The following is a 25,142-nucleotide window of genomic DNA, read 5'->3' as shown; positions in this document are numbered from 1 at the left end:
TATACGCGATAATTAGATGCCAATGTGACATAATAAAGTTTAATTATACGCTCGACTCGCTTCAGTTTCCGTTTTCTACATCCCTCACGAGCTCCAGGAAATTATCGAGGTTGCTACAGGTGCGACACAGCCAACGACGTTAGAAAATAGAAACGAATTATACCGTAAAAACAACCAACAGCCGCCATAAGATAAACCCGGGCGATTGACGCAGAACCACGATACACATTATGAAACGTTCCATTATCGGTATCATGCGTTTTAATCATTCATAAACTCAAAATAGCGCTACAGAAATCCCGACAGTATCATTATATAAACATAAAGTTGAATATATTTTTAGGATATCATTTACTTTGTGCTGATGGATAGATTATTTGTGGCGGATAACTGGTTATTAGCCCGAATTGCCGGCAGTACTTTTACATTATCACAGTCGATTCAGCGGAAGTGCTGCAAGTATCTTGTGTATATATATATATATATATATATATATATATATATATATATATATATATACATATATATGCAAATCACATCCGCGCGTATATTACAATCAAATACATATCATAATATCAACAAGCTGGACACGTCTCCGCGATGAAGTAAAAGAGTGGTGATAGCGACTTATGCAAAATGTTCTTAATTCCGGCGGGAATTATGACTATATATTCTTATTATCTCAATCGACTAGATACTTGAACATTAAACTATAGCCATCGCATCGAGTAAATCACGGATTGTTGTTCGCCGTTTCGTTTCGAATGGATTTGTCGTCGCCGTTGCTGCTCAAATGATTCGTAACTTGTCCTAATCTGACTGCCGGACGAATCGAGATATATATAGAAGAGTGTTTTCACGCAGCTTTAAGCCATATAGAAATGGGAATAAAAATCTCGAATTTTAGAAATCCTTTACACAACGATAATTGATGAATTATTTTCTCGTATTTTCTCAATGTTGTTTAGCAGCGCGTCACGCAAAAAGAAAATTTCTTTTTAAGATTTGAATCAAAAAGTTCAAACGTCCAGGCAACGCAAAGAATATCTAAAAATGATTTACACTATTAAGAATCGACCAATATTAGTTGATTCCTCTTGACCCAGTTTTAAAATCCGTCACGTCAATATCGTCATCGATGTACTCGTGACATTTTAACAGATGAATTTGAAATTGTCAATATATCAATTAAGCAATTAAGGGTTTATCACCACTGCTGCATATTTATCACGAAAAGCCGAAGGAATCACGAACCCGAAATACGAAATATGTTCATCAGAGCACAATCGACGGAATCTATGCGATGAACCAGAGTTGAATTCAATATTCATTCATCTCGAATACAAGTGATCATAAGATTCCAAATCGTTCCAGATGTTTGGTAATAATTAACGATCTACAGCCGTCTAGCACTATTTGTATGTTGTTCGTATTCACAGCGCACGTATAGTAACAATTACACGTATGGTGTTGGTGGAAATCCTCGTGTCCGTCCTCGGTCAACTTTGGAATGCTGGTCAAATCCTGAAATAACGAAGGACAAAACCAAATGAGACAACATCCAGAAAAGCTCGATGTCTTTACGAGCAGAGCTGTGGAGGAGCTGTTTTATCCTGGTATCAAATCAGTAAACGCCAAGACATATCGTACTTTGAAGCTTAACTGAATTTATTTGAAGTACGAGTTTTCGATGGTATTGTAGTGTACAGTTGCTTCATCGAGGAAATGACCTGATTTACCGATGAAGCAACTATACACTACAAAAGTAGCGAAAGCTCGCACTTCAACTGAATTAAGGTAACCTTCGAAGTACAATTCGTCTTGAAGTTTACTAATTCGATGTCGTTAGAAAGGACACGACAGAAACGAGTAGAGAGTGTGACTGTATTCCTCGAGGGGGAAAGGTGGCTCCATCGGTGCATTAATTGGTGAAATGGACCGAGCAGTCACTAGTAGTCACCAGTAGTCAGCCCAGTAATAACCATGTTTATATTGCTGATGACGGGGAATGCATCTGATGGCAAGTAGAACATTAGTAATAATACTTGTCGCAAAATTCTACCCGCAATCTACTCAAGGGAAAATCGACATGATTTTTCTTAAGCTCGTGAAGCGACATACACTGTACTGAGCTCTGAATATCAATGTGACATAATATAACAGTTCGTATATCATTTATCAACGATGATTCTCGGCGGTATTTCCAGACATCGAATGAATACAATCTCAATCGATATAAAAACAAATTCAGACATATATCAACCTGACAACAAAATCTACATTCGAGTTGATTCGGAAGAAACTGTAGACTCTCCAACAGTATTTATGGAGCTCTAACGATTTCGCTTTTATATTGTCCTTTCGGCGAAAAGACGTCCCTCGATATAACCGGGACATCATCATTTAACACCTACCATAAACGTTCGCATGATAAACGAGGCGTTCTTGATGACATTCGGTGATATTTCCACTGACCGTCGTTCTTCGTTCGGGTTGATGCTGCCCTTTGACCTTTTCCTCGATGTGGACGGAGATGCGCCTGGGTATGAATTCAGAAACACTCGCCTCTCATTTTCTACGAAATAAGATCTACGATTATATTCTACGATGATTGATTCTAATCGCCATTGCCCTGACAAGCCCAGCTAGTACTCAGAATTATTATATTTACTTTGCATAATTGGTTGATGTTATTAGTTTTCATATTCAATAGCCACCCGTTTAATAAATAGATGACATGCTGTCATTACTTATTCATCATATTTTGATCCATCACGTTCACATCATCCCCAGTTAATGAAAATTTCGTCACGAACAATTTGAGATAACTGGAATTATTTTTGACGTTGTATGAACCATTATTCACATTGGAATACAATGGGATCCCGACAACGCTACTGTGGCAAGCGAGGATTCGGCGATAATCTGCCAGGATTGCTAGTAGCACCGGATTACAGCGCTTCAATTTCCTTCTACGTTTCAATTAAATTCTAATCTATTTTTCTTATTTGGAAATCAATTTTCAGGCGAAATCTGTACCATACACTGAGAGAGCAAGTGTATCTTGTATCTATCGAATGACTTGTTTGATAATTCTGTATTTGGAATCGAGTTCAAATTTCATTGAAAATAACTGATTTTCGCAACGAATGACCGAGTGTTTTCGAATAAAAAACCCACAGTAGATTTTTGTAGAAACAGTTTATTTCCTAACAGTTTCCAGGTTAAAACTAAACCTCATCTTCAGAGGAACAAAAAACTACACTGAGATTTATATCAGTTTACTACAGTCACCGAGTGTTTTTCTACAAATCTACTGTGGGTTTTTATTTGTTAACTACACTGAGATTTATATCAGTTCACTACAGTCACCGAGTGTTATGTTGCGCCATCTGGTGGTGCCGGTAGCCCATTCGAAAGGAATATGATTCGAGCAAACAAACATCGAAAGATGTCTCGAAGAGCCAAATTGACTGATCGTACATAAACAGGTGTTTGTAGGATGTTTCGGTTTCCCTCGACAACAGTAAATACTGACCTGACGGCTGGAATGTATCGAAGTTGAGCTTGTCCCAGAGTCGGGGAAGTGACGATTTGCGCCTCGTGAACCGTTCTTTGTCATCAATTTCGATTTCCCCGCGGAGCTCCTGGTAATACCGCTCCAACATCGGCCTAACCGTTCGTCCTCTGTCGATTTTTTCTTTCAGGCGATCGATCTTATTCACGAATAACAGTACGGATACGTAGCGCAGGAACCTGCGTGACAAAACAACCGTTTTACGCCGATCGACGACTTCCGCCTAAACAGTCGGCATGGCAATCAAATAATACGAGTTTATCGTCGAAAACAATCAACGAATCATAAGAATCGACCGTAAATAAACGGCCGCACAAAATTGGCAGTCATTGAGAGTTCTCCGCTTTAAAATAGCGTAATAGCTGCTAGCTGTTTCCATTAGAGAAACAATATTGGAAATAAACTCGATGCGAGGTTTTTCCTACACGTTTTATTGTTGAGAAAATGTTTGAATTAACTACCGCGCATCATTTACAACGAATGTCGACATTTAAGAAAAATCTGTCTTTCGTTTGATCAACAAAGCGTAAATAGCACCGAGCGTTTTAATTATCGTAAGTGATTCAATTTCGGGAATTTCGAATTTAAATTACCTGTTATTCCAGACTTGTTCAAATATGTGCAGTGAATCGACGAGTCTGTTTGTTTTATTGTCTTCGCGTAGAGTCTGATCAAAACTACTGCAATCAGCTAAATATAGTATGGCAGTTACACATTCGAATACTTGAATCCAGCGACGGCGTTCACCTTGCTGTCCTCCGACGTCGTATACGCTAGAAATCGAATCATAAATCTAACAGAAGAGCTTCAAAGAGCGTGTGTTAGAGTTTCGAATAAACATCAGTGGCGACAAAAACAGATATTTGCAACCTCTGGAATTGAATCATCTCTTATATTTATGTCCCATTTTATCATATGTCATGATTTCATTTTGAGGGAAAGGTGTTCGTATTTACCTAGGGTCAACACATCTATAGCCGAAAGAATTCGTTTGCGAACTATACATCGCATGCATTCAAAGTGGTTTATACCGTGCACGGCTCAGGTCGAGGTTAACGCCATATATCTAAACGATCTTTGCAAGTTTGATGAAGGTAATACACGAACTAATGAGGGCAATGAACATTTTTGCCATTAACGATACAACCAACCGCGCTTATTCGGCGATGCGCGATCACTGGTGTTCGGTAATATGATCTTACTTCGACTAAAACTTAAACCTTCCTTGCATTACTATAGACATTAGTGAAAATGCAATACAATATCACACGAAACTGAAGCGACGTGTGAAATTGCAGTAAAGCAAATATTCTTTCGTTAACTTTAATATCCGTTAAACTCCCCACATCTATTAAGTTCCTTTTCTTTTGCAAATATTTGTCAAAGACTAAAGGTGAAAAAGTGGCTGATCATTTTTCAGCTGATTTGTTTAACCTACCTAAAATTTACATTATTTCTTCCATCACGTACTGTATAATCGATTTGATTTATACCAGTTGTCATCAGCCGACAACGTAAAATATCCTACAAATGAAAAAGTGACAATATTTATAATAGCATTTATCTTTATTTACATAGAAATTATAACATAACAATATATTGAGAATTACTGGTTGAAAGTTTCAAATATGCTATTCAAACGTTATCTTTTTTTAAAATAAGTTCGAGCTAATCGTAATCGGGAATAACAACCAGAGGGCGTAGGAAATACGAACCTGTTCAGAAGGAAGATAGTCCAACTTTCGTATTTCACGTAATCTATCGAGGAAACTGAAGACAAATATATAAATCATTAATGCACCCCGTATACACGCGACGTAACAAAAAGTTGTACAGCTATTCATTATAGAATATGCATCTAGATCACAGATACTAGAACAGTAACAATAAGAATTGACTTGATTAAAACTTTTGTATTGAAAAAAAGCTATTACATATGTACCTAAACCTGCAACGTGAAAGTTCATCGATTATGAATTACGGAGTTTTTTCGACACCGAAACCCTGGTACGTGCGAAATAGGCTACGTGGTTTGTGGGAAATTGGCGAAACGTTATTACATTGTACTAACCGTTAAGAGACCCATTTACTAAGACCGTCACATAAATTAATACGTTTTTTATTGGATTTGTTATGTACTTGTTCCAGCTTGGGCACCGCTTCGGCGTTGTATATAAAATCGCACTGAATCAACAGCTTTAGCAACTTCCTCGACTAAACACGAAAATCAGTTTAACATTACACGCCTCGAGTGTTCGTCACTACGCCTGACGGCTATTTCATCTTAAATCAGACTTTCTATTTGCGCAATAAGTTCAGACGCTATGTTTGATCGCCATCGGATATTTAAGTCAATAAGTTACAAGGGTCGTTAAAAACTCTCCGTACACGGTAGTTAGATTTGCCCAGCCACTCGTCAAAACATTACATGCATTATTCATTATCATAGAACAAGTGCAGCAACAGAGAGCTTAAAGTCGACGTGATTCTGTTATAGCTTATCGGCGATTTCAGAAATTGAAATATCGCGATATTGATGAGTTTGAAAAGTCGCTTTTGTCAACCGAATGAAAGCTGCACCCGCGAGCGATCCCGATCGTGTAGTTCGACGACGGCGCTCATTTTATGATTTGCTCTTGTGGGGAAGCGAACGAAAAAGAGCATTTTCAACATGAGTCAGAACAAACCAATTGGAAAATACAGCTCCCCGATGAATAGAACAGTGCGGGGGTTTTTATACATAGACCGTGAGAGACAGATTTCTCTGATGATAGAGGGATGTGCAACTGTAGAAAGAAGATCAGACGACAAATTTCACCATGAAACCGACTCTCCGATTCTTATTAGGTGCGACGAGACGTTTCCCACATAAAAACCACGATCACCACACAGCCACGTCACGTGGTCATCAGAATGGGTATAAAAGTATATTCAACGTTACTGGGAACTTCGGCGAATATTCAACACACACACAAAATCGACGAGAACTGTCACAAAGAATTTTTAAGTTTACTTCTTCGGAGTTTCTTTCAATCGAGGGCTGGGGATGACTTACTATTGAGCACAGTCTATGAGCTGGTATTCGTTGGATCTGGAGAAACAGTCTTGTACCCCAGAATCATCCCACAGCCTCATCACATGGTCATAGAATTCCTGAAATGATGCATAATAACAGATCAGCATTAATAACAGTGTGCATACCGTACATAATATCGGGGTGATAATGTTTCTTTCTGGGAAACGGTCAAATCAAATTTATAATTCATAATAATGACTCATAGTAATTAGGTATAACCATTAATTAATAAGTAAATTGATGTTCAACACGATGCATCATTTAGATATATTCGTTTCATGTAGTTCAATTTAAAGTCGACCGTTGAATTCCCAGGAAGCCGATTATTATCTCGAGTTAATGGACGAATCTTTCATACAACTTGTACATAATGAATCTACATAGATAAACTGATATTGATTCTCCAAATACACAAAAATCGACTGTCAGAAATTAGCGATAACTTCTACGAAAATATCTGCTCTGCATGTCGAACTTCTCTGATCAAAAACCCACAGGCGACAAGGACATAAATAGAAGCCTTGACGAGACGAATTTTATCTTATCGATGATATAGAAAAGATTGATTGTCAACTACACTTTCCAGAAAGAATTCAGTACTAAAAGCAAATAGATAGGGTTAAAGGAAACATAAATCCCCTTTAGCGCCACGACGATAGAATCAGGTGGTACGACCGACAGATCCTGTACAGAAAAAATTCTGTCGCCGAAACACTGTAAGATGTGCATATGCATTTCTGAAGGAAGGCTTAAATAATTCAATACCGGGTGCAATTTCTTATATTCGTACGTCTCGAACTGCAATATAGAAAATAATGTCGGCGAATTTAACGATCGCGTTTGTATCTACGCAGTTCCGGAGTCACGCAATCTCGTTATTACTATACCGTAAAACGTTAATGGAAACAGCGTTTAGGATCGGCGCGAAATGTTTCAACTATTTTACCGGGATCTTTCGTTGTTAGATGGTAATCCGTTTAGCATCCGACACGGTTATTAAGCGCGACAAAAGTGCCGAGAAGATAAAGAAAACGCAAGACTTCATTTACATGTTTTCGAACTGTAGCTATTCGCTGCGCGTGGAGATAACTGCAACTTTCACTAACGACTGAGAAAAGTCTTTACATAATTCATTTGTATATGAGTAAATACATATAATTCAATGAATCGAACAACATTCCTCTCAGCAAACAGGGTGCGCTACCTATTACGGCATAAATTCGATAACTTTAATTTCAACTCTGCAGATTACGCAGGCCCAGTTATGTGTAAAGCTAATGATTCAATTATCTCAATGTGTTTGCTAGATGATTGATTGCGATTATAAATTGTCTATTCAGTCGATAGATACCGACGCATCCAGCTGGGGTTCACTACGTTATTCAGTGAACAGTTGGTTGTAAATATCGAATAACGTTCTAGAAAGTGCCATTTTACGCGAAAAACCGTATGAAGTGGAAAGTGTGTGGAAACTATTGTAATTTCTTTGAAATATCACATGAATTATCATGAATCCACATCTTCGACTGTGTAGAAGGTTTTTCTTACCTGAGGAACGTTTCTGAAATCCATAGGCTCTCGATTAGCGGCGATTGCTTTGATGTACCCGGCACTGGCTTCGCATTCTGTATTTTCGAATCGGATTCCTAGGTCATTCATGGCGGAAACAATAGACTGGAAGTTACGAAAATAATCAAAATTATATCATTAAAGTTATTGAGAAGAATAGAACGTTTTCATGATCGATATTTGCTGAGCTTTGCAATTTTCAAAATTTTTAGAAATGTCTTCTTCCAACAACATAATATTGACTCAAATATTATCATGCACCGTACCCAGTGCCTGCTGACTTGGTTTGTACCGGGTCCCTCATAACCTTATCTTGAAATCGAAATTCTATTCATTATTAAATGTACGGATCACGTAGAATAAATAAATCATTCTTCATCGCATTCTGATTAAAAGCCAACGAGAATATCATAAAATACATGATCGATATATTTAATCAGGAAAAAACAATTGTCGACCGCTATAACGTTTGTTCGAAAATGGAAAATATCGATGAAATCGTTAATTAAAGTAAACAAGATCGTAGCGGATTAAATACTGTCCCGTGCTGCTAGGCACCGGCAATCCCTATTCGAAAATCGTTCGCCAGACGATACGTCGAAGGAATATTCGATAGCAAGTGAATGAATGCTTAACTTATTCTGTATACGATACGGCTACGACGAGTAATTAGACGGTGGATCGGTTTTACCTAAGAGTTTTTTTTAGAGATCCCCCCTGACTACTGCGGTTCAATACCAATCATGTCTAAGCATGGACCTCAGTATTTCTCTATCACTACCTAATCATCACTATATACATAATGTATTCAAAAATGGACAAAATGTGAAAATAATTCATCGAGACTTTATCAAATGATTATGTACGTGTAATCTACAAGAGGCAAGAATTGGTATCGATATTAATTTTGCGGAGATTATTATTATCGGCCGAGTCTGAGGCGATATTTTAGGGACAGGATTTTAGATGCGCCTCATTAGTAACTGCAGAGCAGATTCACGCCGGATACCATTACTCACCACGATAGATTCTAATATGTTCTTATTGATTTGCGGTATATTCTCCCGTTTATTCCTGTGCAACGAAATAAAAAAAGGAAGCTGTAGATGACGACATTACAGAGCTACATCGAGTAATGGAGAAAAAAACCTGATACGCATTATTGACCGGACGAACCAGGGCTGCTGCGGATATTAGACTTTGACTCAACTACGCAATAGCAAACGTAATTGACATAGAGATTGATCTCAAATCATGTCAGTTTCAAATGTACAACTGTCGAAGCTTTAGCCAATATTTGAAGCGCCATCGAAGAGGCAGCGCTATAAACGAGCTGTCCAACTCCGTAACTAATCCGCGTAATACGAACAAATTCATTCGTAAACACACAGGGCGCCAAAGTCCATTTTCATCCGATTTGTTACATTACATCGCCGAGACGTGACGCGATGACACAAAATGATCATTACGTGTATATACGCAATTACTTACTTATCGTCGAATCCATTGTTGTGTATAATCCTCATTTGTTTGGTTATTGTGCTTTTACCTGATTCACCAGTACCTACGCAGAAAAAAGGTTATATTACTTCATAGAACCAGGAAGTTAGACGAAAGCCAGTACCAAAATAACCTCTGCTTTTTGAATATATTGACTAATGGAATTTGAAAACGTATTAGCCTACCCAGTAGTAATATCTTCAGCGTACTTAGATCCCGTTTTCTTTCTTCTTTTAGCCATCGCTTTAATTTCGTGTCTTGTTTCTTTTGTTCTTGGATGTATTCTTCTTGTTTACAGCCGAAACACCGAATCATCGTCTCCAGCGTGTGGCTGCACGTTTCATCAGTCCTACATCAAACGAACAAAACTTTTTAGTAAGTCAAGGTATTACGATCGGAGATAGCTACTGTGTCGATCATTATATACGATGACCTCTTGATTGGGCATTTTAGTTCAGACAGCATGTCGTTTATTAGAAAAAATGCTTTGATCTATCGTTTAGTATAGGTTTCTACGCGCAATCGCTTAGAGGCTACAGTTGAATATAATGTATATTCACGTAGAATTCATTCGTATAGATTTAATCCTCGGTATAGTCATGAACGCACATATACTACTCCGGCTCGTTATTGGATCAGGGAACTGTCACTTGTTGTTGATTCCAGATGATCTAACGCTAACCGTCCACTGCATCTCTGCTAAATGGCACGGCCGTACACATCATCGCCCTGAACTCGTGTGAACTCGAAGTCTAACATCATTGTGGACAAGCTTCCTTTCGTTTGCGAATAGGCTTCGACTGCAATAACCTTCCTAATGAAGTAGCAGCATTAACCCACCAGACTTTGACATAATGTCAATCATACTTGAAGTCAAATTACGGTTATGGTTATTAGTTTGCCCTTTGGTAATTTTTGTACAGTAAAGTTATTTAGCCAGCGAACTTTGGCAGTATTCTGCCGGAATACCCTTAAGCCTGTATTCATAACCGTCTCAAAAATATATTCTGCCATTTTCGATAATGTTATATATATATACACTTTCGACGTACGGATTTCGATAAAATGTCGAAAGCAATTCAAACTAAGAGAGCAAATATGTATATATATATATATATATAGCGAGTATTACGTGTATGCTTTTGTTAGTCGAAAAATACTCGCTCCATGCACCTTAAGTACAAAGTACGTACATCACAGCACGGAGCTATAAGAACCCGAATTCACAATGCTTAGGTCGAAGAGAAAATATCCTACATACCTAAACGATGGTTCCCCTTATATGAAACGAGTATGGCTTTTCGCATAGTTCCAAAGTCACAAGATAAAACGGCCGGTCGTCGAGTTCTCGAATTGCATTGCAATAAACAGATATCGATGTGTCAACTTAGAAATCTGGGTCAGATTGGAACATAATATCCTAAAAATATCCCACGCCGTTCTAATAAGTACTGTGCCACTTGAGCAAACAACGGTTATATTTTAATAGCGATACACATTTACTTTTTATCTAAAAGACAAGTCATTAGATTGCTCATCATTGCACCATAATGCACGTTTAAAAAGGACGTGGCATTATAGAGTATATATACGTAAATATCATACTATTATCATTATCCTATTTTAGTATGCTATAAAATCTACGACTCATCCAGTCTGCACTCAGATACCCGTTTGGAACAACCTACATTCCAGGTCTTAAAAATACCTGGGCTTTGCGCTATAAGAAATGCGATGTCAACTTCAATACCTACCTCCTTCTGTTATTCATTTTACGTAAGTTATCCGTAACGCGTTTTTAGTCAGGAAGGCGGGTTCATTCGTTAACAATCCAGTGGCATCCGACTCCTCCTTTGTTTTGCTTGGAAAATTCATTATAATACCATTGAAATGATTTATCTCATTAATTTCCGTGACGTAGACTACGTATGATGTTGGTCTAACTAGCAAGGTATGTCAGTGGTGAAATAGACCACATCCTCAACCATGTAAACACCGGTGATGAATCGTCATATGAAGCCACTACACATTCAATATACAGTTTTAATAATATTATATTATATTATATTTTAATAAATTGCTATTTATAGAAACCCGTTTTTGGGGTCAAACAATGGATGACATCGTTTTTTCAAATCTCATAACGATGAATAGCGCATAAAACAACCGTGCTTCCAGAGACCCGTCGGTACGGCGATGGAAGATAATCGGTCAATACGTTATTTTTTTCGTATAAATCGCTTTTAAAAACACTTTGAACTCCGAATGAACTCGGTAAACTGATGCCGTATCCGCATCTCGAGTTATTGATTCACTTGCTCGCGTGCAGCTAAATATAAAATACGAACCAACGCCTCTCTCCCCTCGCATGTACAAAGTTGTACAAAGTTGTAAATTGACTTCATATGTAATAAGGAAACTGGGTATCGAATTATATCAGTTCAAAAGAGGAAGCAATTCTATAAAGATAACGCGGCCTTAAAGTGCATTGCGGTTGACCGGCGAAATGACTCGGCAACAACGCAATCCGTGGAAGATTAATGCGCGTAGAAGATAAACATTATTGACTGGAGTCTGGGTGTCAACACTTGGTGAACTTACACCAATATAATATACCAGTGATTATAATAAACGATACAAAACGACAGAAATATTGCTAATAATCAGTGGGAAACAAAAGCGAACTATCAGCTGTTACAATAGCGCTGATAAAGATCCTCGAAACCTATACACATCCCCTCATCTATCATATAATCTATCACTAGTATAGCCTGAATAGTATTGGGGTTTTACCTAATTTCGATTTACTCCATCAATGAATCATGTACCGAAGATAAGATTCTGAGAACTTAATTAATTAGCAGGGAATTTGCCGATCATGAGGGGGAAATCTAATAAATCGCACGCCAGTTTACATAATACTTAGCTCGGGTGTGTCACCATATAACATCGGAGATTACAAAACTGCATCGATTACGATCCGAAGCTTGTTCCTCCCCACGAAGACAATATGTTTATATTACCCACTGCTACGATAATTTTCTATCTCAGATGTACTTGGTAATTTATATGCAGTAAAGCACTTTATCCGGAACTATCCTTGTGGATATTTTACTACTGTAAAAAGGGCACAATAAAGAGTTGCATAGCTACATGAAAAATATACTACACTATAAGCTATAAATTCGCACAAAAAGCATTTTATTTGTTACGATGAAATCAACGATGAATAACGTTACTTGAGGAATGCGGAATTTTGTAACAATGAAATTATTGAGACGAATAACAATATCCTAAACAGCGTCATTTTTCTATTTGTTGCATAAAGCAAAAATAAACAAATGGTTTCAGAACAAACTATCTCAGACACCTTTACGAGGATTCGATCTTAGAAACTCTTGCGTTAGATGCGATCCTCCTAACCATTCGGCGATGCTGGCCGGTGTGATCGGGGCTGTGCTTGGCCACAACATGTGACACGGTGAATCCACCGAGGGAATCTCCGGTGACGTCATTCGCCTGGAAGGGAAACCTCGGCGTATAACTCATATTTTACGTTCGATTTCATTATTTCGGAGGCACGCTATATTCTGGTACGCCACACCTCAAAAACATACCCTTAAAAGTTACGGATTACCCAGAAGGCACCCCACCGAGAACTGGAATATCATCTAGATAAATAACGCCGCAGGGTATATATATTCCACGGGCGGAAGTTATTCATGTCTACGAATTTTTCTACGGATTCACGTGAAACATACGATCATAGCTCATATATTCGCCTCGTAGTGCACGCAATAAAACAAGTACTCGCTTTATACCTGTACGTATAAATATAGCAATAGCTTACTGCAGATGTTACATTAGTGATAAAAATATACGTGATTACGTATATATTTCACGCAACAGTAGGTTAAAATACGCCTCGAAGATGCACCGATGTTGGCGCTGATTCAGAGACATATAAAATATTGTTTGGAAACACTTCTTGACTTTGAAAAGCTGTGTAAAGCGATTTGAACAAAATATGTACGAGTCTTGATATATTCATGAACCGAATACGTTGGGATTTTCAATATCAGTGGAAAACCAAATCAAGAGATAAGAAGCAAACATTGTTATCCGAATTTTCAAAATATCTACACAGCATGCCGTAGATAGATATACCTATATCGTTATTATCGATTCGATCAAAGAACAGACAAAAAACTGCATTTCAGTGCAGTTTTACATAGATCGATTAATGAATAGAATATTGAAAGTGTAATACAAGAATTGGAGGAGAACGAAAACTGTCTAGCTACCGACTAGACACGAATGTTAGTCGGGATAGAGTGGTATAATGGCAATAGATGTCTTAATATTTTATACGACGTGTAAGCTGAAACTACAAAGCGCGGTTTCTACGGAAGTGTCATTTAGTTTCGTGCAATTTCGCGATTGCAATTTGGCGAACAAGCACGATATCTATACGCCATACAATACCCGACTGTGATCTACTCACCAAGCCCGTGGCAAGCTGCCGAGAAGATCAGAGTGAAAGATACAACTTTTCGAATTTGATTTCTCCACAGTTGGAATGTAAACCTATTTATGCAGCCGAGGAGGATATTTTGTAACTTGTACATATATCTGCATTTTATATGCAGCGCATGAGAATAAAATCCATCGCATCCATGTAGACGCATTCCGGCGGTATTTCAACGTCCCGATCGTATATGAAATCCTCGTAAAATTCCGTAATTAACGCTTACCGAAACTTTGCAATTCAATCAGCCGTTGTAGGTGAATTAGGAGCGTTGCCACGGGGAATAGGCTTCGCTTGACAGAAGTGTCTGCGAAGTGTCAAAGTTAATAATCCCTAAGACACTTGTATGCGTCAGCGACTGAGCTCCCAGCCAACAACCCCGATTTGGTATGGACCTCCATTCTTCGATAATAAGATATAAGCCACCGCTAAGACGAGACCAAAGTAAAAACAATAAACCTTAAAACAGGTACTTTTTATTAGGTTTACTAGATTTTATGAGCAGTTACGAGCTTCCGCTACCAGAAGTGCTAAGTTGCTTTATCAGGTGAGTGACTCAGTTACCTGATGAAGCTCCCATGCATTAGGAGCAAGCGAAAGCTCGAACTTTCTAATCAAGCCTATTTACAAAGTGATGTCTGTTTAAAAGTTTATTGATTTGACACGTTAACACGGCTCCTCTACGCCCTTAGCGCAAAATACGAGGAGAAACGCCTTACGTCAAGATGATACATGATATCCGTGTAAAATATAAAGGAGAAATCTCCCGGAAATTCCACCAAGGATGTAAAGTTCATAAGTAAGGGTATATATTTTGAACAACGTACGCCTGATTATGGCTAGTCTTTCAAAACGTCGCTCAAAATATATACTCTTTTACTCAAGCATTGTTAGATTATTGCAGATTGCAGGGGCGGATCTAGGGAATGTCAGGGTGTCCGGAACCCCCCCCCCCTTAAATTTGAACTGCTCTCAGAATTGTCACCTCAAAATTTTTTGGACCAAGGTTTCCACCTATGATAATTTCAACGCATGAAATGACCGAAAGCACCCCCTAAAATGGTGAAGAAGTATCCGGAGTACGTGGTGTTTCGTAAGAGTGCCCTTTTTTCTCATTGGACACCCCTCCCCCCCCCCCCCCCGTGGAAAATTCTAGAACCGCCCCTGTATTGTGGGATTTCTCTCGTGTGTCTTACAATACGTCTCCGACAACCGGATCTAAATTCGCGTATAATTCGACGGTAAAATCGTATGAATCATACGCTTGATCTCAACGATACGCTATTTGCCGCCATATAAAATTTCTTTACGGGATAGAGATAAATTCGACATTGTGTCCGCAGCGATTAAAGATAATTGCGAAGAAAGATGCGGCATCGATGATAGCACGAGAAATTCGCTCGTGATGATGATTAATGAAGCGCAGTTCGGATAAATATTGTGTGATCAGTAAAAAATAAGAGTATATGCTTGCGCGTTATCGTTCAAGTTGATTCAATTGAGACAGTTCGAGAATGGCTCAGTATAATAGGCATATGAATCTATACTTGCGATATTGATAATTTCAGTCAACAAAAACCACAACGCATTTTCATAAGCATACAACTATTATATCCAATCTAGTCAAACGCTGCTACAGCGGAACCTCGTTATTACGACCTCGAGTATATAACAATTCAAATCGGTTATAACAGACCTAGAATTTCGTCCCAAATAGGACAATATTGATATTGTCATATTGCATATAACGAAGATATTTTCTGGTTCCCCGAAGTTCGTTGTAACGATGTTCCACTGTATAAACCTATAGCCAGAACCAGCTGGCCACCATGTTGAAATATTATGTTCAATGCAAAAACAGTTCATCATTATCACTTTACAAATTTTGATGCAATAACGAGTACAGCGAAGACCTTAGAATGCTCTACCTGCTGCTAGAACGGCCTTCCAAGGTCAATGATCAGAGACATCTGTGACAATCATTCCAGTTGCGACGTCATGCATTTTTTTCTAGTTTCAGATTACATCATTTAATTGAATATCACGAGGGAAATTGATCGTCATCGAAATTTCACAAAACCTGCGGAAGGGTTGCAATCGAAACGGTGTAAATTGTCACCAAGCCATATAGCCATCGCATGCTAAATCGTCAATTCGAACAGTTTCAGCAATTCTATATCTAGTGTAGATTAGGGTAGTTCTTAATTTCGATTTATCTATCCGTCATTGATTTTCACTTACCGAAGTTCCTGAGATATAGTAGATGTTCTGCTTCGTGTACATTTTCCATTAGACTATCCGCAGTACTCCGACAGTATGTAGCACCGTGTAGCATGTACAATTTCATGTGTGGCCGGGACAGATGTCGCGCCGCCGAATACAATGTGCGATTCGAATATTATATGTACGTATATAATTCAAACGACATGTAGTTTTTCACGATATGTACATGGATATAAGCATCCAATCCGGTGATAATATTGTAATTGACTTATTTCGTCATTTGATGTAATTTTGGCTGATTACCGTGAACGTTATTCCATTTGTAATTGCTGCAACTGGCGCACTGTATACGTACGCTATTACTAGGTCCGCTATAACGCCTAAACAAAGTTGAACGCGCGTTTTTTACAGCAATGTATTTGCATTGCAGCAGTGGATGCGGAAAATGTTTTTTCTAGGAAGTTTTTCTGCACGATGCGCGTAGAGTTATGTTTTACAGCTCACGTTATTAAAAGTTCAATGGATGGCGGAAAAATGCGATGTAATAATCGCGTAACATCAAGTTGTATATATTGTATTACTATTCGTCTGGCAGAATTCAAGCAATAATAAATATCACGTTGCACCTGGCTAATTCCAATGATATATGTCGATAAGCGTCTAGAGCTAGAGGCCGGGTTTAGGAGGAGATCAACGGAAATCCTGGGCAAATTTAATACAATATGGAATATACGTTTTAGTATGTCTGGACTCATTGCCATGACTGTCTGCCGCTTTTTTTCAAGAATTTCTGGAAAAGAAAGCATCAGACAGTCGTCTCGATTGACGAAAAACTAAACAAGAAAATTAACTTGATAGTTTATTGGCGCCTTGAAAATAACGAATATATTGCTTAGTATTGTCGACGTCTAGGTAAAAATCACATACTTTAATTATCCATCTAAATGTTATTTCAACCTTATATTGAGAATTAAACCTTCATTTTTCTGGCGTTAATATTTTTCGATTTAAGATCGCTTCATCCCTAATTGGTAGAGGTAATTGGTTGGTTAGACAATCTTATATATCAGAAGTTCGGAAAATATGTTTTTTGCAAATTAGTGAGGAGATGACCGAGAGGCGTTAACCGTGATGAATATCACCAGCAGCACATGTTCACAAGCTATACCACCGATAATGTGGTACATGCAATTCAGTTTCTATCTTTACGCGTGCGTTATTGGTCCGGTCTGCTTCGCGGCAATCTTCGTTAATATTCTCACATCAATCGTACTCCATCGTCTCGACAGACCCGATTCTTATCGCGGTATAAATATTCTAGCTATCTTTGATTTACTTTTCTCGATAGACATGTTTTTGATGTACCCAGTTCGTGTTTTATACGTTTATTCGACAATAGGTGACGTTATGTTTCGGTTCGACGATTGGATGTTTGGCAAGCGTATCATATTATTTACAATGCCGTTTTATTTTCCGCTGCAGATGTTACGAAACTGGACAGTGGTTCTGGTAAGTTTAGAACGATTAATCGCCGTCCAATTTCCGTTTAATTACCAAAATATCCTTAAAACGCGAACTGTAATAATTTGGCTAATAGTCATAGCGCTTATCGGCTTCGGTTTGTTCTGGCAAGCCGTCGTACCAAAAGCAGTTCCATCTCTGTGGAGATGGCCCTGTCTAAGGCCTGGTCAATACGTCTATACAATTGAGGATAGCCCAGATATCATAGACAACAATATCAGAATGAAATATACCATACCGGATAGATATTCATTTACAATTGGTGGCGTTATTGTACCAATAATTGGGGTTTTTATTACTAATGTTCTACTCGTAATTTCTGTAAAGAAATCAAAAAATCGAACAAAGGATATTTCTAGTGCGTTAAACCAAAGAGGTATTCGACAAGACAAACAGATTCTCAAAATGGTAACGACGGTTGTGATATTCTTTTTTATCTGCGAAATGCCGGGTAGTTTAGATCGAGTAATGGCTCTGATTGATGTAAAGTATGCAGTGTCGTATGAAACACAGATGACGTTTCGTAAGGTTTCATTGTTGCTGACAGTTATAGATTCCTGTGGTAATTTTTTCATCTACTGTGTGTCAAATGTAAGATTTCGGAATGCTACTGCACATCTCATTTGTAAAATGCCTTTATGATCAAAACTCCCCGTACCCTAGAACGGGTAAATTGTTCTTCACTTAAATCGTCAATGCATTTACCAAGCTATTGTACTCCATGTTCCCTTCGAAATCTTTACTTCACTGATGTCATTTTCCCAAATTGAAGAGCAACGCTATTAGGGTCGGATTTATTATAGGCTTAACTAGAGCAACCTGACAAGGATGTTCTCCGTTAAGATTTTTTACATTTATTGATCAGTCGAAGATTTAGGTGACACTTGTCACAAGTAAGTGACCGAAATGTCGTCTCGTTTTGACGACAATGTTTATTGTTTGAAAACTTCGAAAAAGTTGTATATAGATTTGTATATACTGAATTTCTAACTACATTGGTTTCATTTTGGCTGCGCTCTCAGGGGGACACAATCTACGCCGAGTTAGATGGATTCAACAAATCTACGAGAAAATATTCAAAATGAATGGAAAAATTGTCGGATTTATCTTACGTCGATGAGCTTCTACAAATAGAAAGAAGGTGAAGGTTTAAGAGGAAAGCGTTATCAACGGACATCCTGGGCAAATTTAATTAAATAAGGGATATACGTTTTAGTGTGTCTCGACTCTTTGCCATGACTGTCTGCCGCTTTTTTCGAGAATTTCTGAAAAAAAAGCATCTGACAGTCGTCTCGATTGACGAAAAAACTAAACAAGAAAACTAACTTGATAGTTTATTGACTCCTTGAAAAATAAAAAAAACATATTGCTAAATATTATCGACAATAGGTGATATATATATAACATGAATTATATAATATCAAGGATCAATAAAGTTATTTTGGATTCAAAAATATTGATAATTTAATTGAATTGACCGGCAACGAGTCTTACCCCGATATATCGATGACGTATTGCGCATTCTCTCAAAAATAATATTGAAATTTATCAAAAATGAAATGAGAGTTATAGGATATATCTAAATACAAAATAAACACTTATGATATGATGTAGTAATCTAAAGTCGTACGTAAATTGTTTTATCATGTCTTACCAAATAACTATAGCAGACGCCCAAGTAAAAATCACGTATTTTAAATATCGATCTTGTTAATCTGAACCGTCACTTTTCTGCGTTAATATTTTTCGATCTAAGATCACTTCATCCCTAATTGGTAGAGGTAATTGGTTGGTTAGACATATCTTATATATCGGATGTTCGGAAAATATGTTTTCTGCAAATTAGTGAGATGATCGAGAGGCGTTAACCGTGATGAATATCACCAGCAGCGCATGTTCTCAAGCTATACCACCGATAATGTGGTACATGCAATTCAGTTTCTATCTTTACGCGTGCGTTATTGGTCCGGTCTGCTTCACGGCAATCTTCGTTAATATTCTCACATCAATCGTACTCCATCGTCTCAACAGACCCGATTCTTATCGCGGTATAAATATTCTAGCTATCTTTGATTTACTTTTCTCGATAGACATGTTTTTGATGTATCCAGTTCGTGTTTTATACGTTTATTCGACAATAGGTGACGTTATTTTTCGGTTCGACGATTGGATGTTTGGCAAGCGTATCATATTATTAACAATGCCGTTTTATTTTCCGCTGCAGATGTTACGAAACTGGACAGTGGTTCTGGTAAGTTTAGAACGATTTATCGCCGTCCAATTTCCCTTTAATTACCAAAATATCCTTAAAACGCGAACTGTAATAATTTGTCTAATAGTCATAGCGCTTATCGGCTTCGGTTTGTTCTGGCAAGCCGTCGTACCAAAAGCAGTACCATCTCTGTGGAGATGGCCCTGTCTAAGGCCTGGTCAATACGTCTATACAATAAAGGATAGCCCAGATATCATAGACAACAATGTTAGAATGAAATATACCATACCGGATAGATATTCATTTACAATTGGTGGCGTTATTGTACCAATAATTGGGGTTTTTTATCACTAATTTTCTACTCGTAATTTCTGTAAAGAAATCAAAAAATCGAACAAAGGATATTTCTAGTGCGTTAAACCAAAGAGATATTCGACAAGACAAACAGATTCTCAAAATGGTAACGACGGTTGTGATATTCTTTTTTATCTGCGAAATGCCGGGTAGTCTAGATCGAGTAATGGCTCTGTTTGAAGTAAAGTATCCAGTGTCGTATGAAACAAAGATGACGTTTCGTAAGGTTTCATTGTTGCTGACAGTTATAGATTCCTGTGGTAATTTTTTCATCTACTGTGCGTCAAATGCAAGATTTCGGAATGCTACTGCACATCTCATTTGTAAAATGCCTTTATGATCAAAACTCCCCGTACCCTAGAACGGGTAAATTGTTCTTCACTTAAATCGTCAATGCATTTACCAAGCTATTGTACTCCATGTTCCCTTCGAAATTTTTACTTCACTGATGTCATTTACCCAAATTGAAGAGCAACGCTATTAGGGTCGGATTTATTATTATTACTAGAGCAATCTGAAAAAGATATTCTCCATTATGACTTTTTACATTTAATTATCAGTAGAAGGTCGAGGTGATAATTGTCTCAAGTAAGTGACCGAAATGTCGTCTCATTTTAACGACATAGTTAATTGCTTCAAAACCTCAATTATATAGAAATTTGTATATAGTACACTACATTGCTTTCATTTTGGCAGCGCTCTCAGGGGGCACAATCTACGCCGACTTAAATGGATTCAACAAATCTACGGGAAAAAATTCAATATATAACATGACAAAGTTGATCACATTTGAACAGATGTGAATATATCTATTGTTCATAAGTCGTCAAAAATCTGAAAAAGGGTTAGCAGAGAAATTGGTGCATGAATTTCAATCTAAATCAATCTATTGTCTATTCATGAAACCTATCCAACCTAAACATCAACGAAACCTATTAAAATTTATTCTATCAGTGATTCTACCTGAGTACAATCGCTGAGCGATGGCCGATCATTTCATACTTTACTCCGAAGCAGCGAATGTTTTCATGTTTGTTTTATGCGCTTGTGACCGCATGAGTATATTGTTGTTGGATTGTCCCGAATGACGAGATTCAACATCAACACACATTGGTGATCGATGGCACCATAACATATTGCACCGGCAATATAACCACAATGTAGCCATCCCAGTTTAATTCATTCATTTACCTATTGTTGGATGATTTGGTATTTATTCTGACAAACATAGCGTCATCGGCTTTATTTAGCTCAATTAGTCCAAAATGTAAATTTGTGGAAAGAAGTTATAGCTCGTAATACGATTGTTTTGTGTGATTCTCTGGTATCAGCATCAATCATGATCGCCCTGTAGTCAAAATTATTAAACACAGTATGCATGTGCAAAGACCCGATTTACAAAACGTATGCGTAACGTGAAGCTGATTCATTTATTGAACTAGAGCCGCACCAACATGTACAAAATAGTGTTTGCCTTATGGATATTCTACGGATACCTGATGGTCACCAAAAGTGCATTTCGTGGACGAAATTTCATAAAACTAGAAGGATTTACGTATCCTTTCCTATCCATCTCACCAACCACAGCAAAATCAATTCTGGAATGTGGGATGCTTTGCTTTCGACGGCAGCCTCGACATTGTCGCGCATTTGCCTTCGAACAGAATAAATGTTTTTTCGTGGATGTCATCGAGGAACCGTTAACGGTTGAGTCTGGAAAGCGACTACACGTTAATGCAGTGGCATTGCTCCAACCAGGTGAGTCAGTGAAAATACGAAACTGTTACAGAGTTTAACTTCTTTCAAATTTGACGATATTCTAGTGAGTCAATATGTTTGTATTTTGTACGAGGTTACACTCGGAAGAAATAAAAATATTACTGATCTTATCGAAAATTTTGTATATTACTTGATCATGAGTGAGGGAGTAGGAAACTATGTAAATCGTAGCTATTCATTTATTTCAGATTACATACGGAGGCCAGGTATATGCTGCCCGGACTGGGATATCGGTCCTATGCAAATGAAAACCGATTTGACCACGTGTAGGAAAGCTTGCGACAACGACCCGCAGTGTCACAGTTTTATATTTATTCCTCCAGAGCCCAGCGGTAAAAACAAGGACCCACCTGATATCATCCGACCCGCGTGTGGTTTGAAGTCTCGAGAGTGCGGTGGCGGGAAAGCTGCACAGTTGCCTATAGACTGCACTTCCTACGACAATTTCAGAAGAATCAAAAATCGACAAAGCAATGGAGGAGCCGTTTCCAAAGGACCATTGATCATTGGCCCTCCTCCACCAGTACAAGGAGGGTACTAAATGTCTGAAATAGTATTTAAGGTTGATTACTTTACGCCTACTTTAGTTGGTTCTATAATGCAGGCAAGGCAATTGATTCTCAATAAATTAGTCGCAAATTACACTACAGTTAATCGTTTTCTCAAAAATAAATTATAATTCTTAATTTCTGACGATGTTAGTTTTCGTGTCTAATTCCGAATCTTGTTGGTGAAGATATTGGTTGGCAGGTTGATGGGAAAACCGCAAGCCGTACAGACACGTTGTACGGCGAGGCGAAGGCGTGATACAACTTAGAAAAATTTGATATTCTTTCAATTTTTTTGAGACCAGCATGTATGATTTTAGCAATTTTCAAGATAATATTACTATTTGTATAATTCCACAATTCGGACGTCTTAAGGGTGTTGGGTTTGTTACAGAAACGTAGTACATGAAAGTATTTAAAGTTAATTGAAAAATGGTCGGATTTTTATCTTTACGCAAAAACATTGATACGATTTTGATAACATGAAAAAGTTGATGACATTTAAACGCATGTGATTAGAATTTACATTGTTCATAAGTCGTCAAAAAATCAGAAAAGGGGAAAACAGAGAAATTGATCTATGAATTTAAAGTACATTAATATACTGTCATTACAGAAAAAATACTACCCGACCAAAACATCAGCGAAACCTATCATATTTTTTCTGTTCAGTGCTTCTACTTAAATACAATAAATAGATCACTGAGCAGTAGCCAATATTTCATACTTAACTCCGAAGCAATGAATGTTTTCATGATTGGTTTTACTCTTGTGACCACACCAAGTAGATTGTTTTAGATTATCCCAAATAAGATTTAACAACACGCATTGGTGATCGATGGACATTAAATATTGTATTCTCGCATCGTCGCATCGTCTACGCGACCAATAATTCAAAAAATAAGAAAGAAAATTAAGTCTGAAATGTAAATTTGTGGAAAGAAATTATATCTCGTAATACGATTGTTCTTGTCATTTTCTAGTAGCAGCATCGATCATGATGTAGTCAAAATGTTTAAATATATAATGGATGTGCAACCATTTTACAAAACGTATGCGTAACGAGAAGCCGATTCATTTATTGAACTAGAGCCGCACCACCATGTACAAGAAAGTGTTTGCCTTATGGATGTTCTACGGATATCTGATGGTCACAAATAGTGCATTTCGTGGACGAAATTTCATAAAACTAGAAGGATTTACGTATCCTTTCCTATCCATCTCACCAACCACGGCCGAATCGATCCTGGAATGCGGGATGCTTTGCTATCGACGGCAGCCTCGAATTTGTCGCGCATTTTCATTCGAACAGAATGAATGTTTTTTCGTGGATTCCATCGAAGAACCGTTGACGGTTAAGTCTGGAAAACAACTACACGTTAATGCCGTGGAATTGCTCCAATCAGGCGAGTACAGTAGATTTTACTATATATAATTTTACTATGAATACACATTTTCAAATTCATCGATGTTTTCGCGAATCGAAATATATCGTGTTATAATTCATTTGTATTAGCCCCAAAATAAAATGATATTCACGTCGTAGATAAAAACCCCAACCAAAGGAACGGAAAACCGTGTAATCGTAGCTATTCATTAATTTCAGATTTCGTGCGGAGGCCTGGTATATGTTGTCCGGACTCGGATATTGGTCCTATGCAAATGAGCACGAATTTGTCCACGTGTGTGAAAGCTTCCGACAACGACCCGCTGTGTCACAGTTTTATTTTTATTCCGTTAATAGAGCCCAGCGGTGAAAATGAGGACCCCCCTGATATCATCCGACCTGCGTGTGGTTTGAAGTCACGAGAGTGCGGTGGCAGGAAAGCTGCACAGTTGCCTATAGACTGCACTTCCTACGACAATTTCAAAAGAATCAAAAAGCGTCAGAGCAATGGAGGATCAGGACCGTGGATTTTCCCTATTCTCCCAGTACAGCTGTGATAATAAATGTGAATTTAGTCGATAGGGCAGATTACTTTACACTACTATAGTTGGTTATATGATTCACGTGATTAGGCAATTCAATGAATAGTCAAATGCTTCATAGTTTTTCTCAAAAAAACTCTGAGAACTGCAAGCACGCGTACACACTGTCGTTGACGTTGATCTGCCGTCAAGACTGACTGGATCCACACATGCTTTGTGAATGCCGGTTAAACTTTGAATGATTAATAAGAAAAAATTGTTAGAAAATATAGTTAAACAAACAAGCATTTAGTTATATGGGTTATCGCTGCCGGCCAGGCGGCCGA

At 37.9% G+C, this 25,142-nt stretch overlaps 1 protein-coding gene across 4 annotated transcripts; it reads right to left on the bottom strand.

Annotated features, from left to right (window-relative positions):
* Positions 1 to 505: 505 nt before the first annotated feature.
* Positions 506 to 16,630, bottom strand: LOC141907491 (guanine nucleotide-binding protein G(olf) subunit alpha-like). 4 transcript variants are annotated; one of them, XM_074797154.1, is made up of 12 exons: positions 16,492 to 16,630; positions 9,908 to 10,071; positions 9,714 to 9,786; positions 9,242 to 9,296; positions 8,202 to 8,327; positions 6,633 to 6,730; positions 5,293 to 5,347; positions 5,016 to 5,101; positions 4,171 to 4,350; positions 3,539 to 3,756; positions 2,415 to 2,575; positions 506 to 1,524 (listed from the first exon to the last, which is right to left on the bottom strand). In XM_074797154.1, the coding sequence occupies exons 2-12, from the start codon at positions 10,035 to 10,037 to the stop codon at positions 1,351 to 1,353; spliced, it is 1,356 nt and encodes a 451-aa protein (XP_074653255.1). In that variant the 5' UTR covers positions 10,038 to 10,071; positions 16,492 to 16,630; the 3' UTR covers positions 506 to 1,350. The 4 variants fall into 4 exon arrangements, with proteins under 4 accessions (XP_074653255.1, XP_074653253.1, XP_074653254.1 ...); XM_074797152.1 differs by lacking the exon at positions 16,492 to 16,630 and adding an exon at positions 11,477 to 11,598; XM_074797153.1 differs by lacking the exon at positions 16,492 to 16,630 and adding an exon at positions 10,984 to 11,112.
* Between the last annotated feature and the right edge of the window lie 8,512 nt (positions 16,631 to 25,142).

Source organism: Tubulanus polymorphus, chromosome 6 (assembly GCF_964204645.1).
Source record: "Tubulanus polymorphus chromosome 6, tnTubPoly1.2, whole genome shotgun sequence".
Taxonomy (NCBI): Eukaryota; Metazoa; Nemertea; class Palaeonemertea; order Tubulaniformes; family Tubulanidae; genus Tubulanus; species Tubulanus polymorphus.
This window is presented reverse-complemented; position numbering and strand designations above follow the sequence as displayed.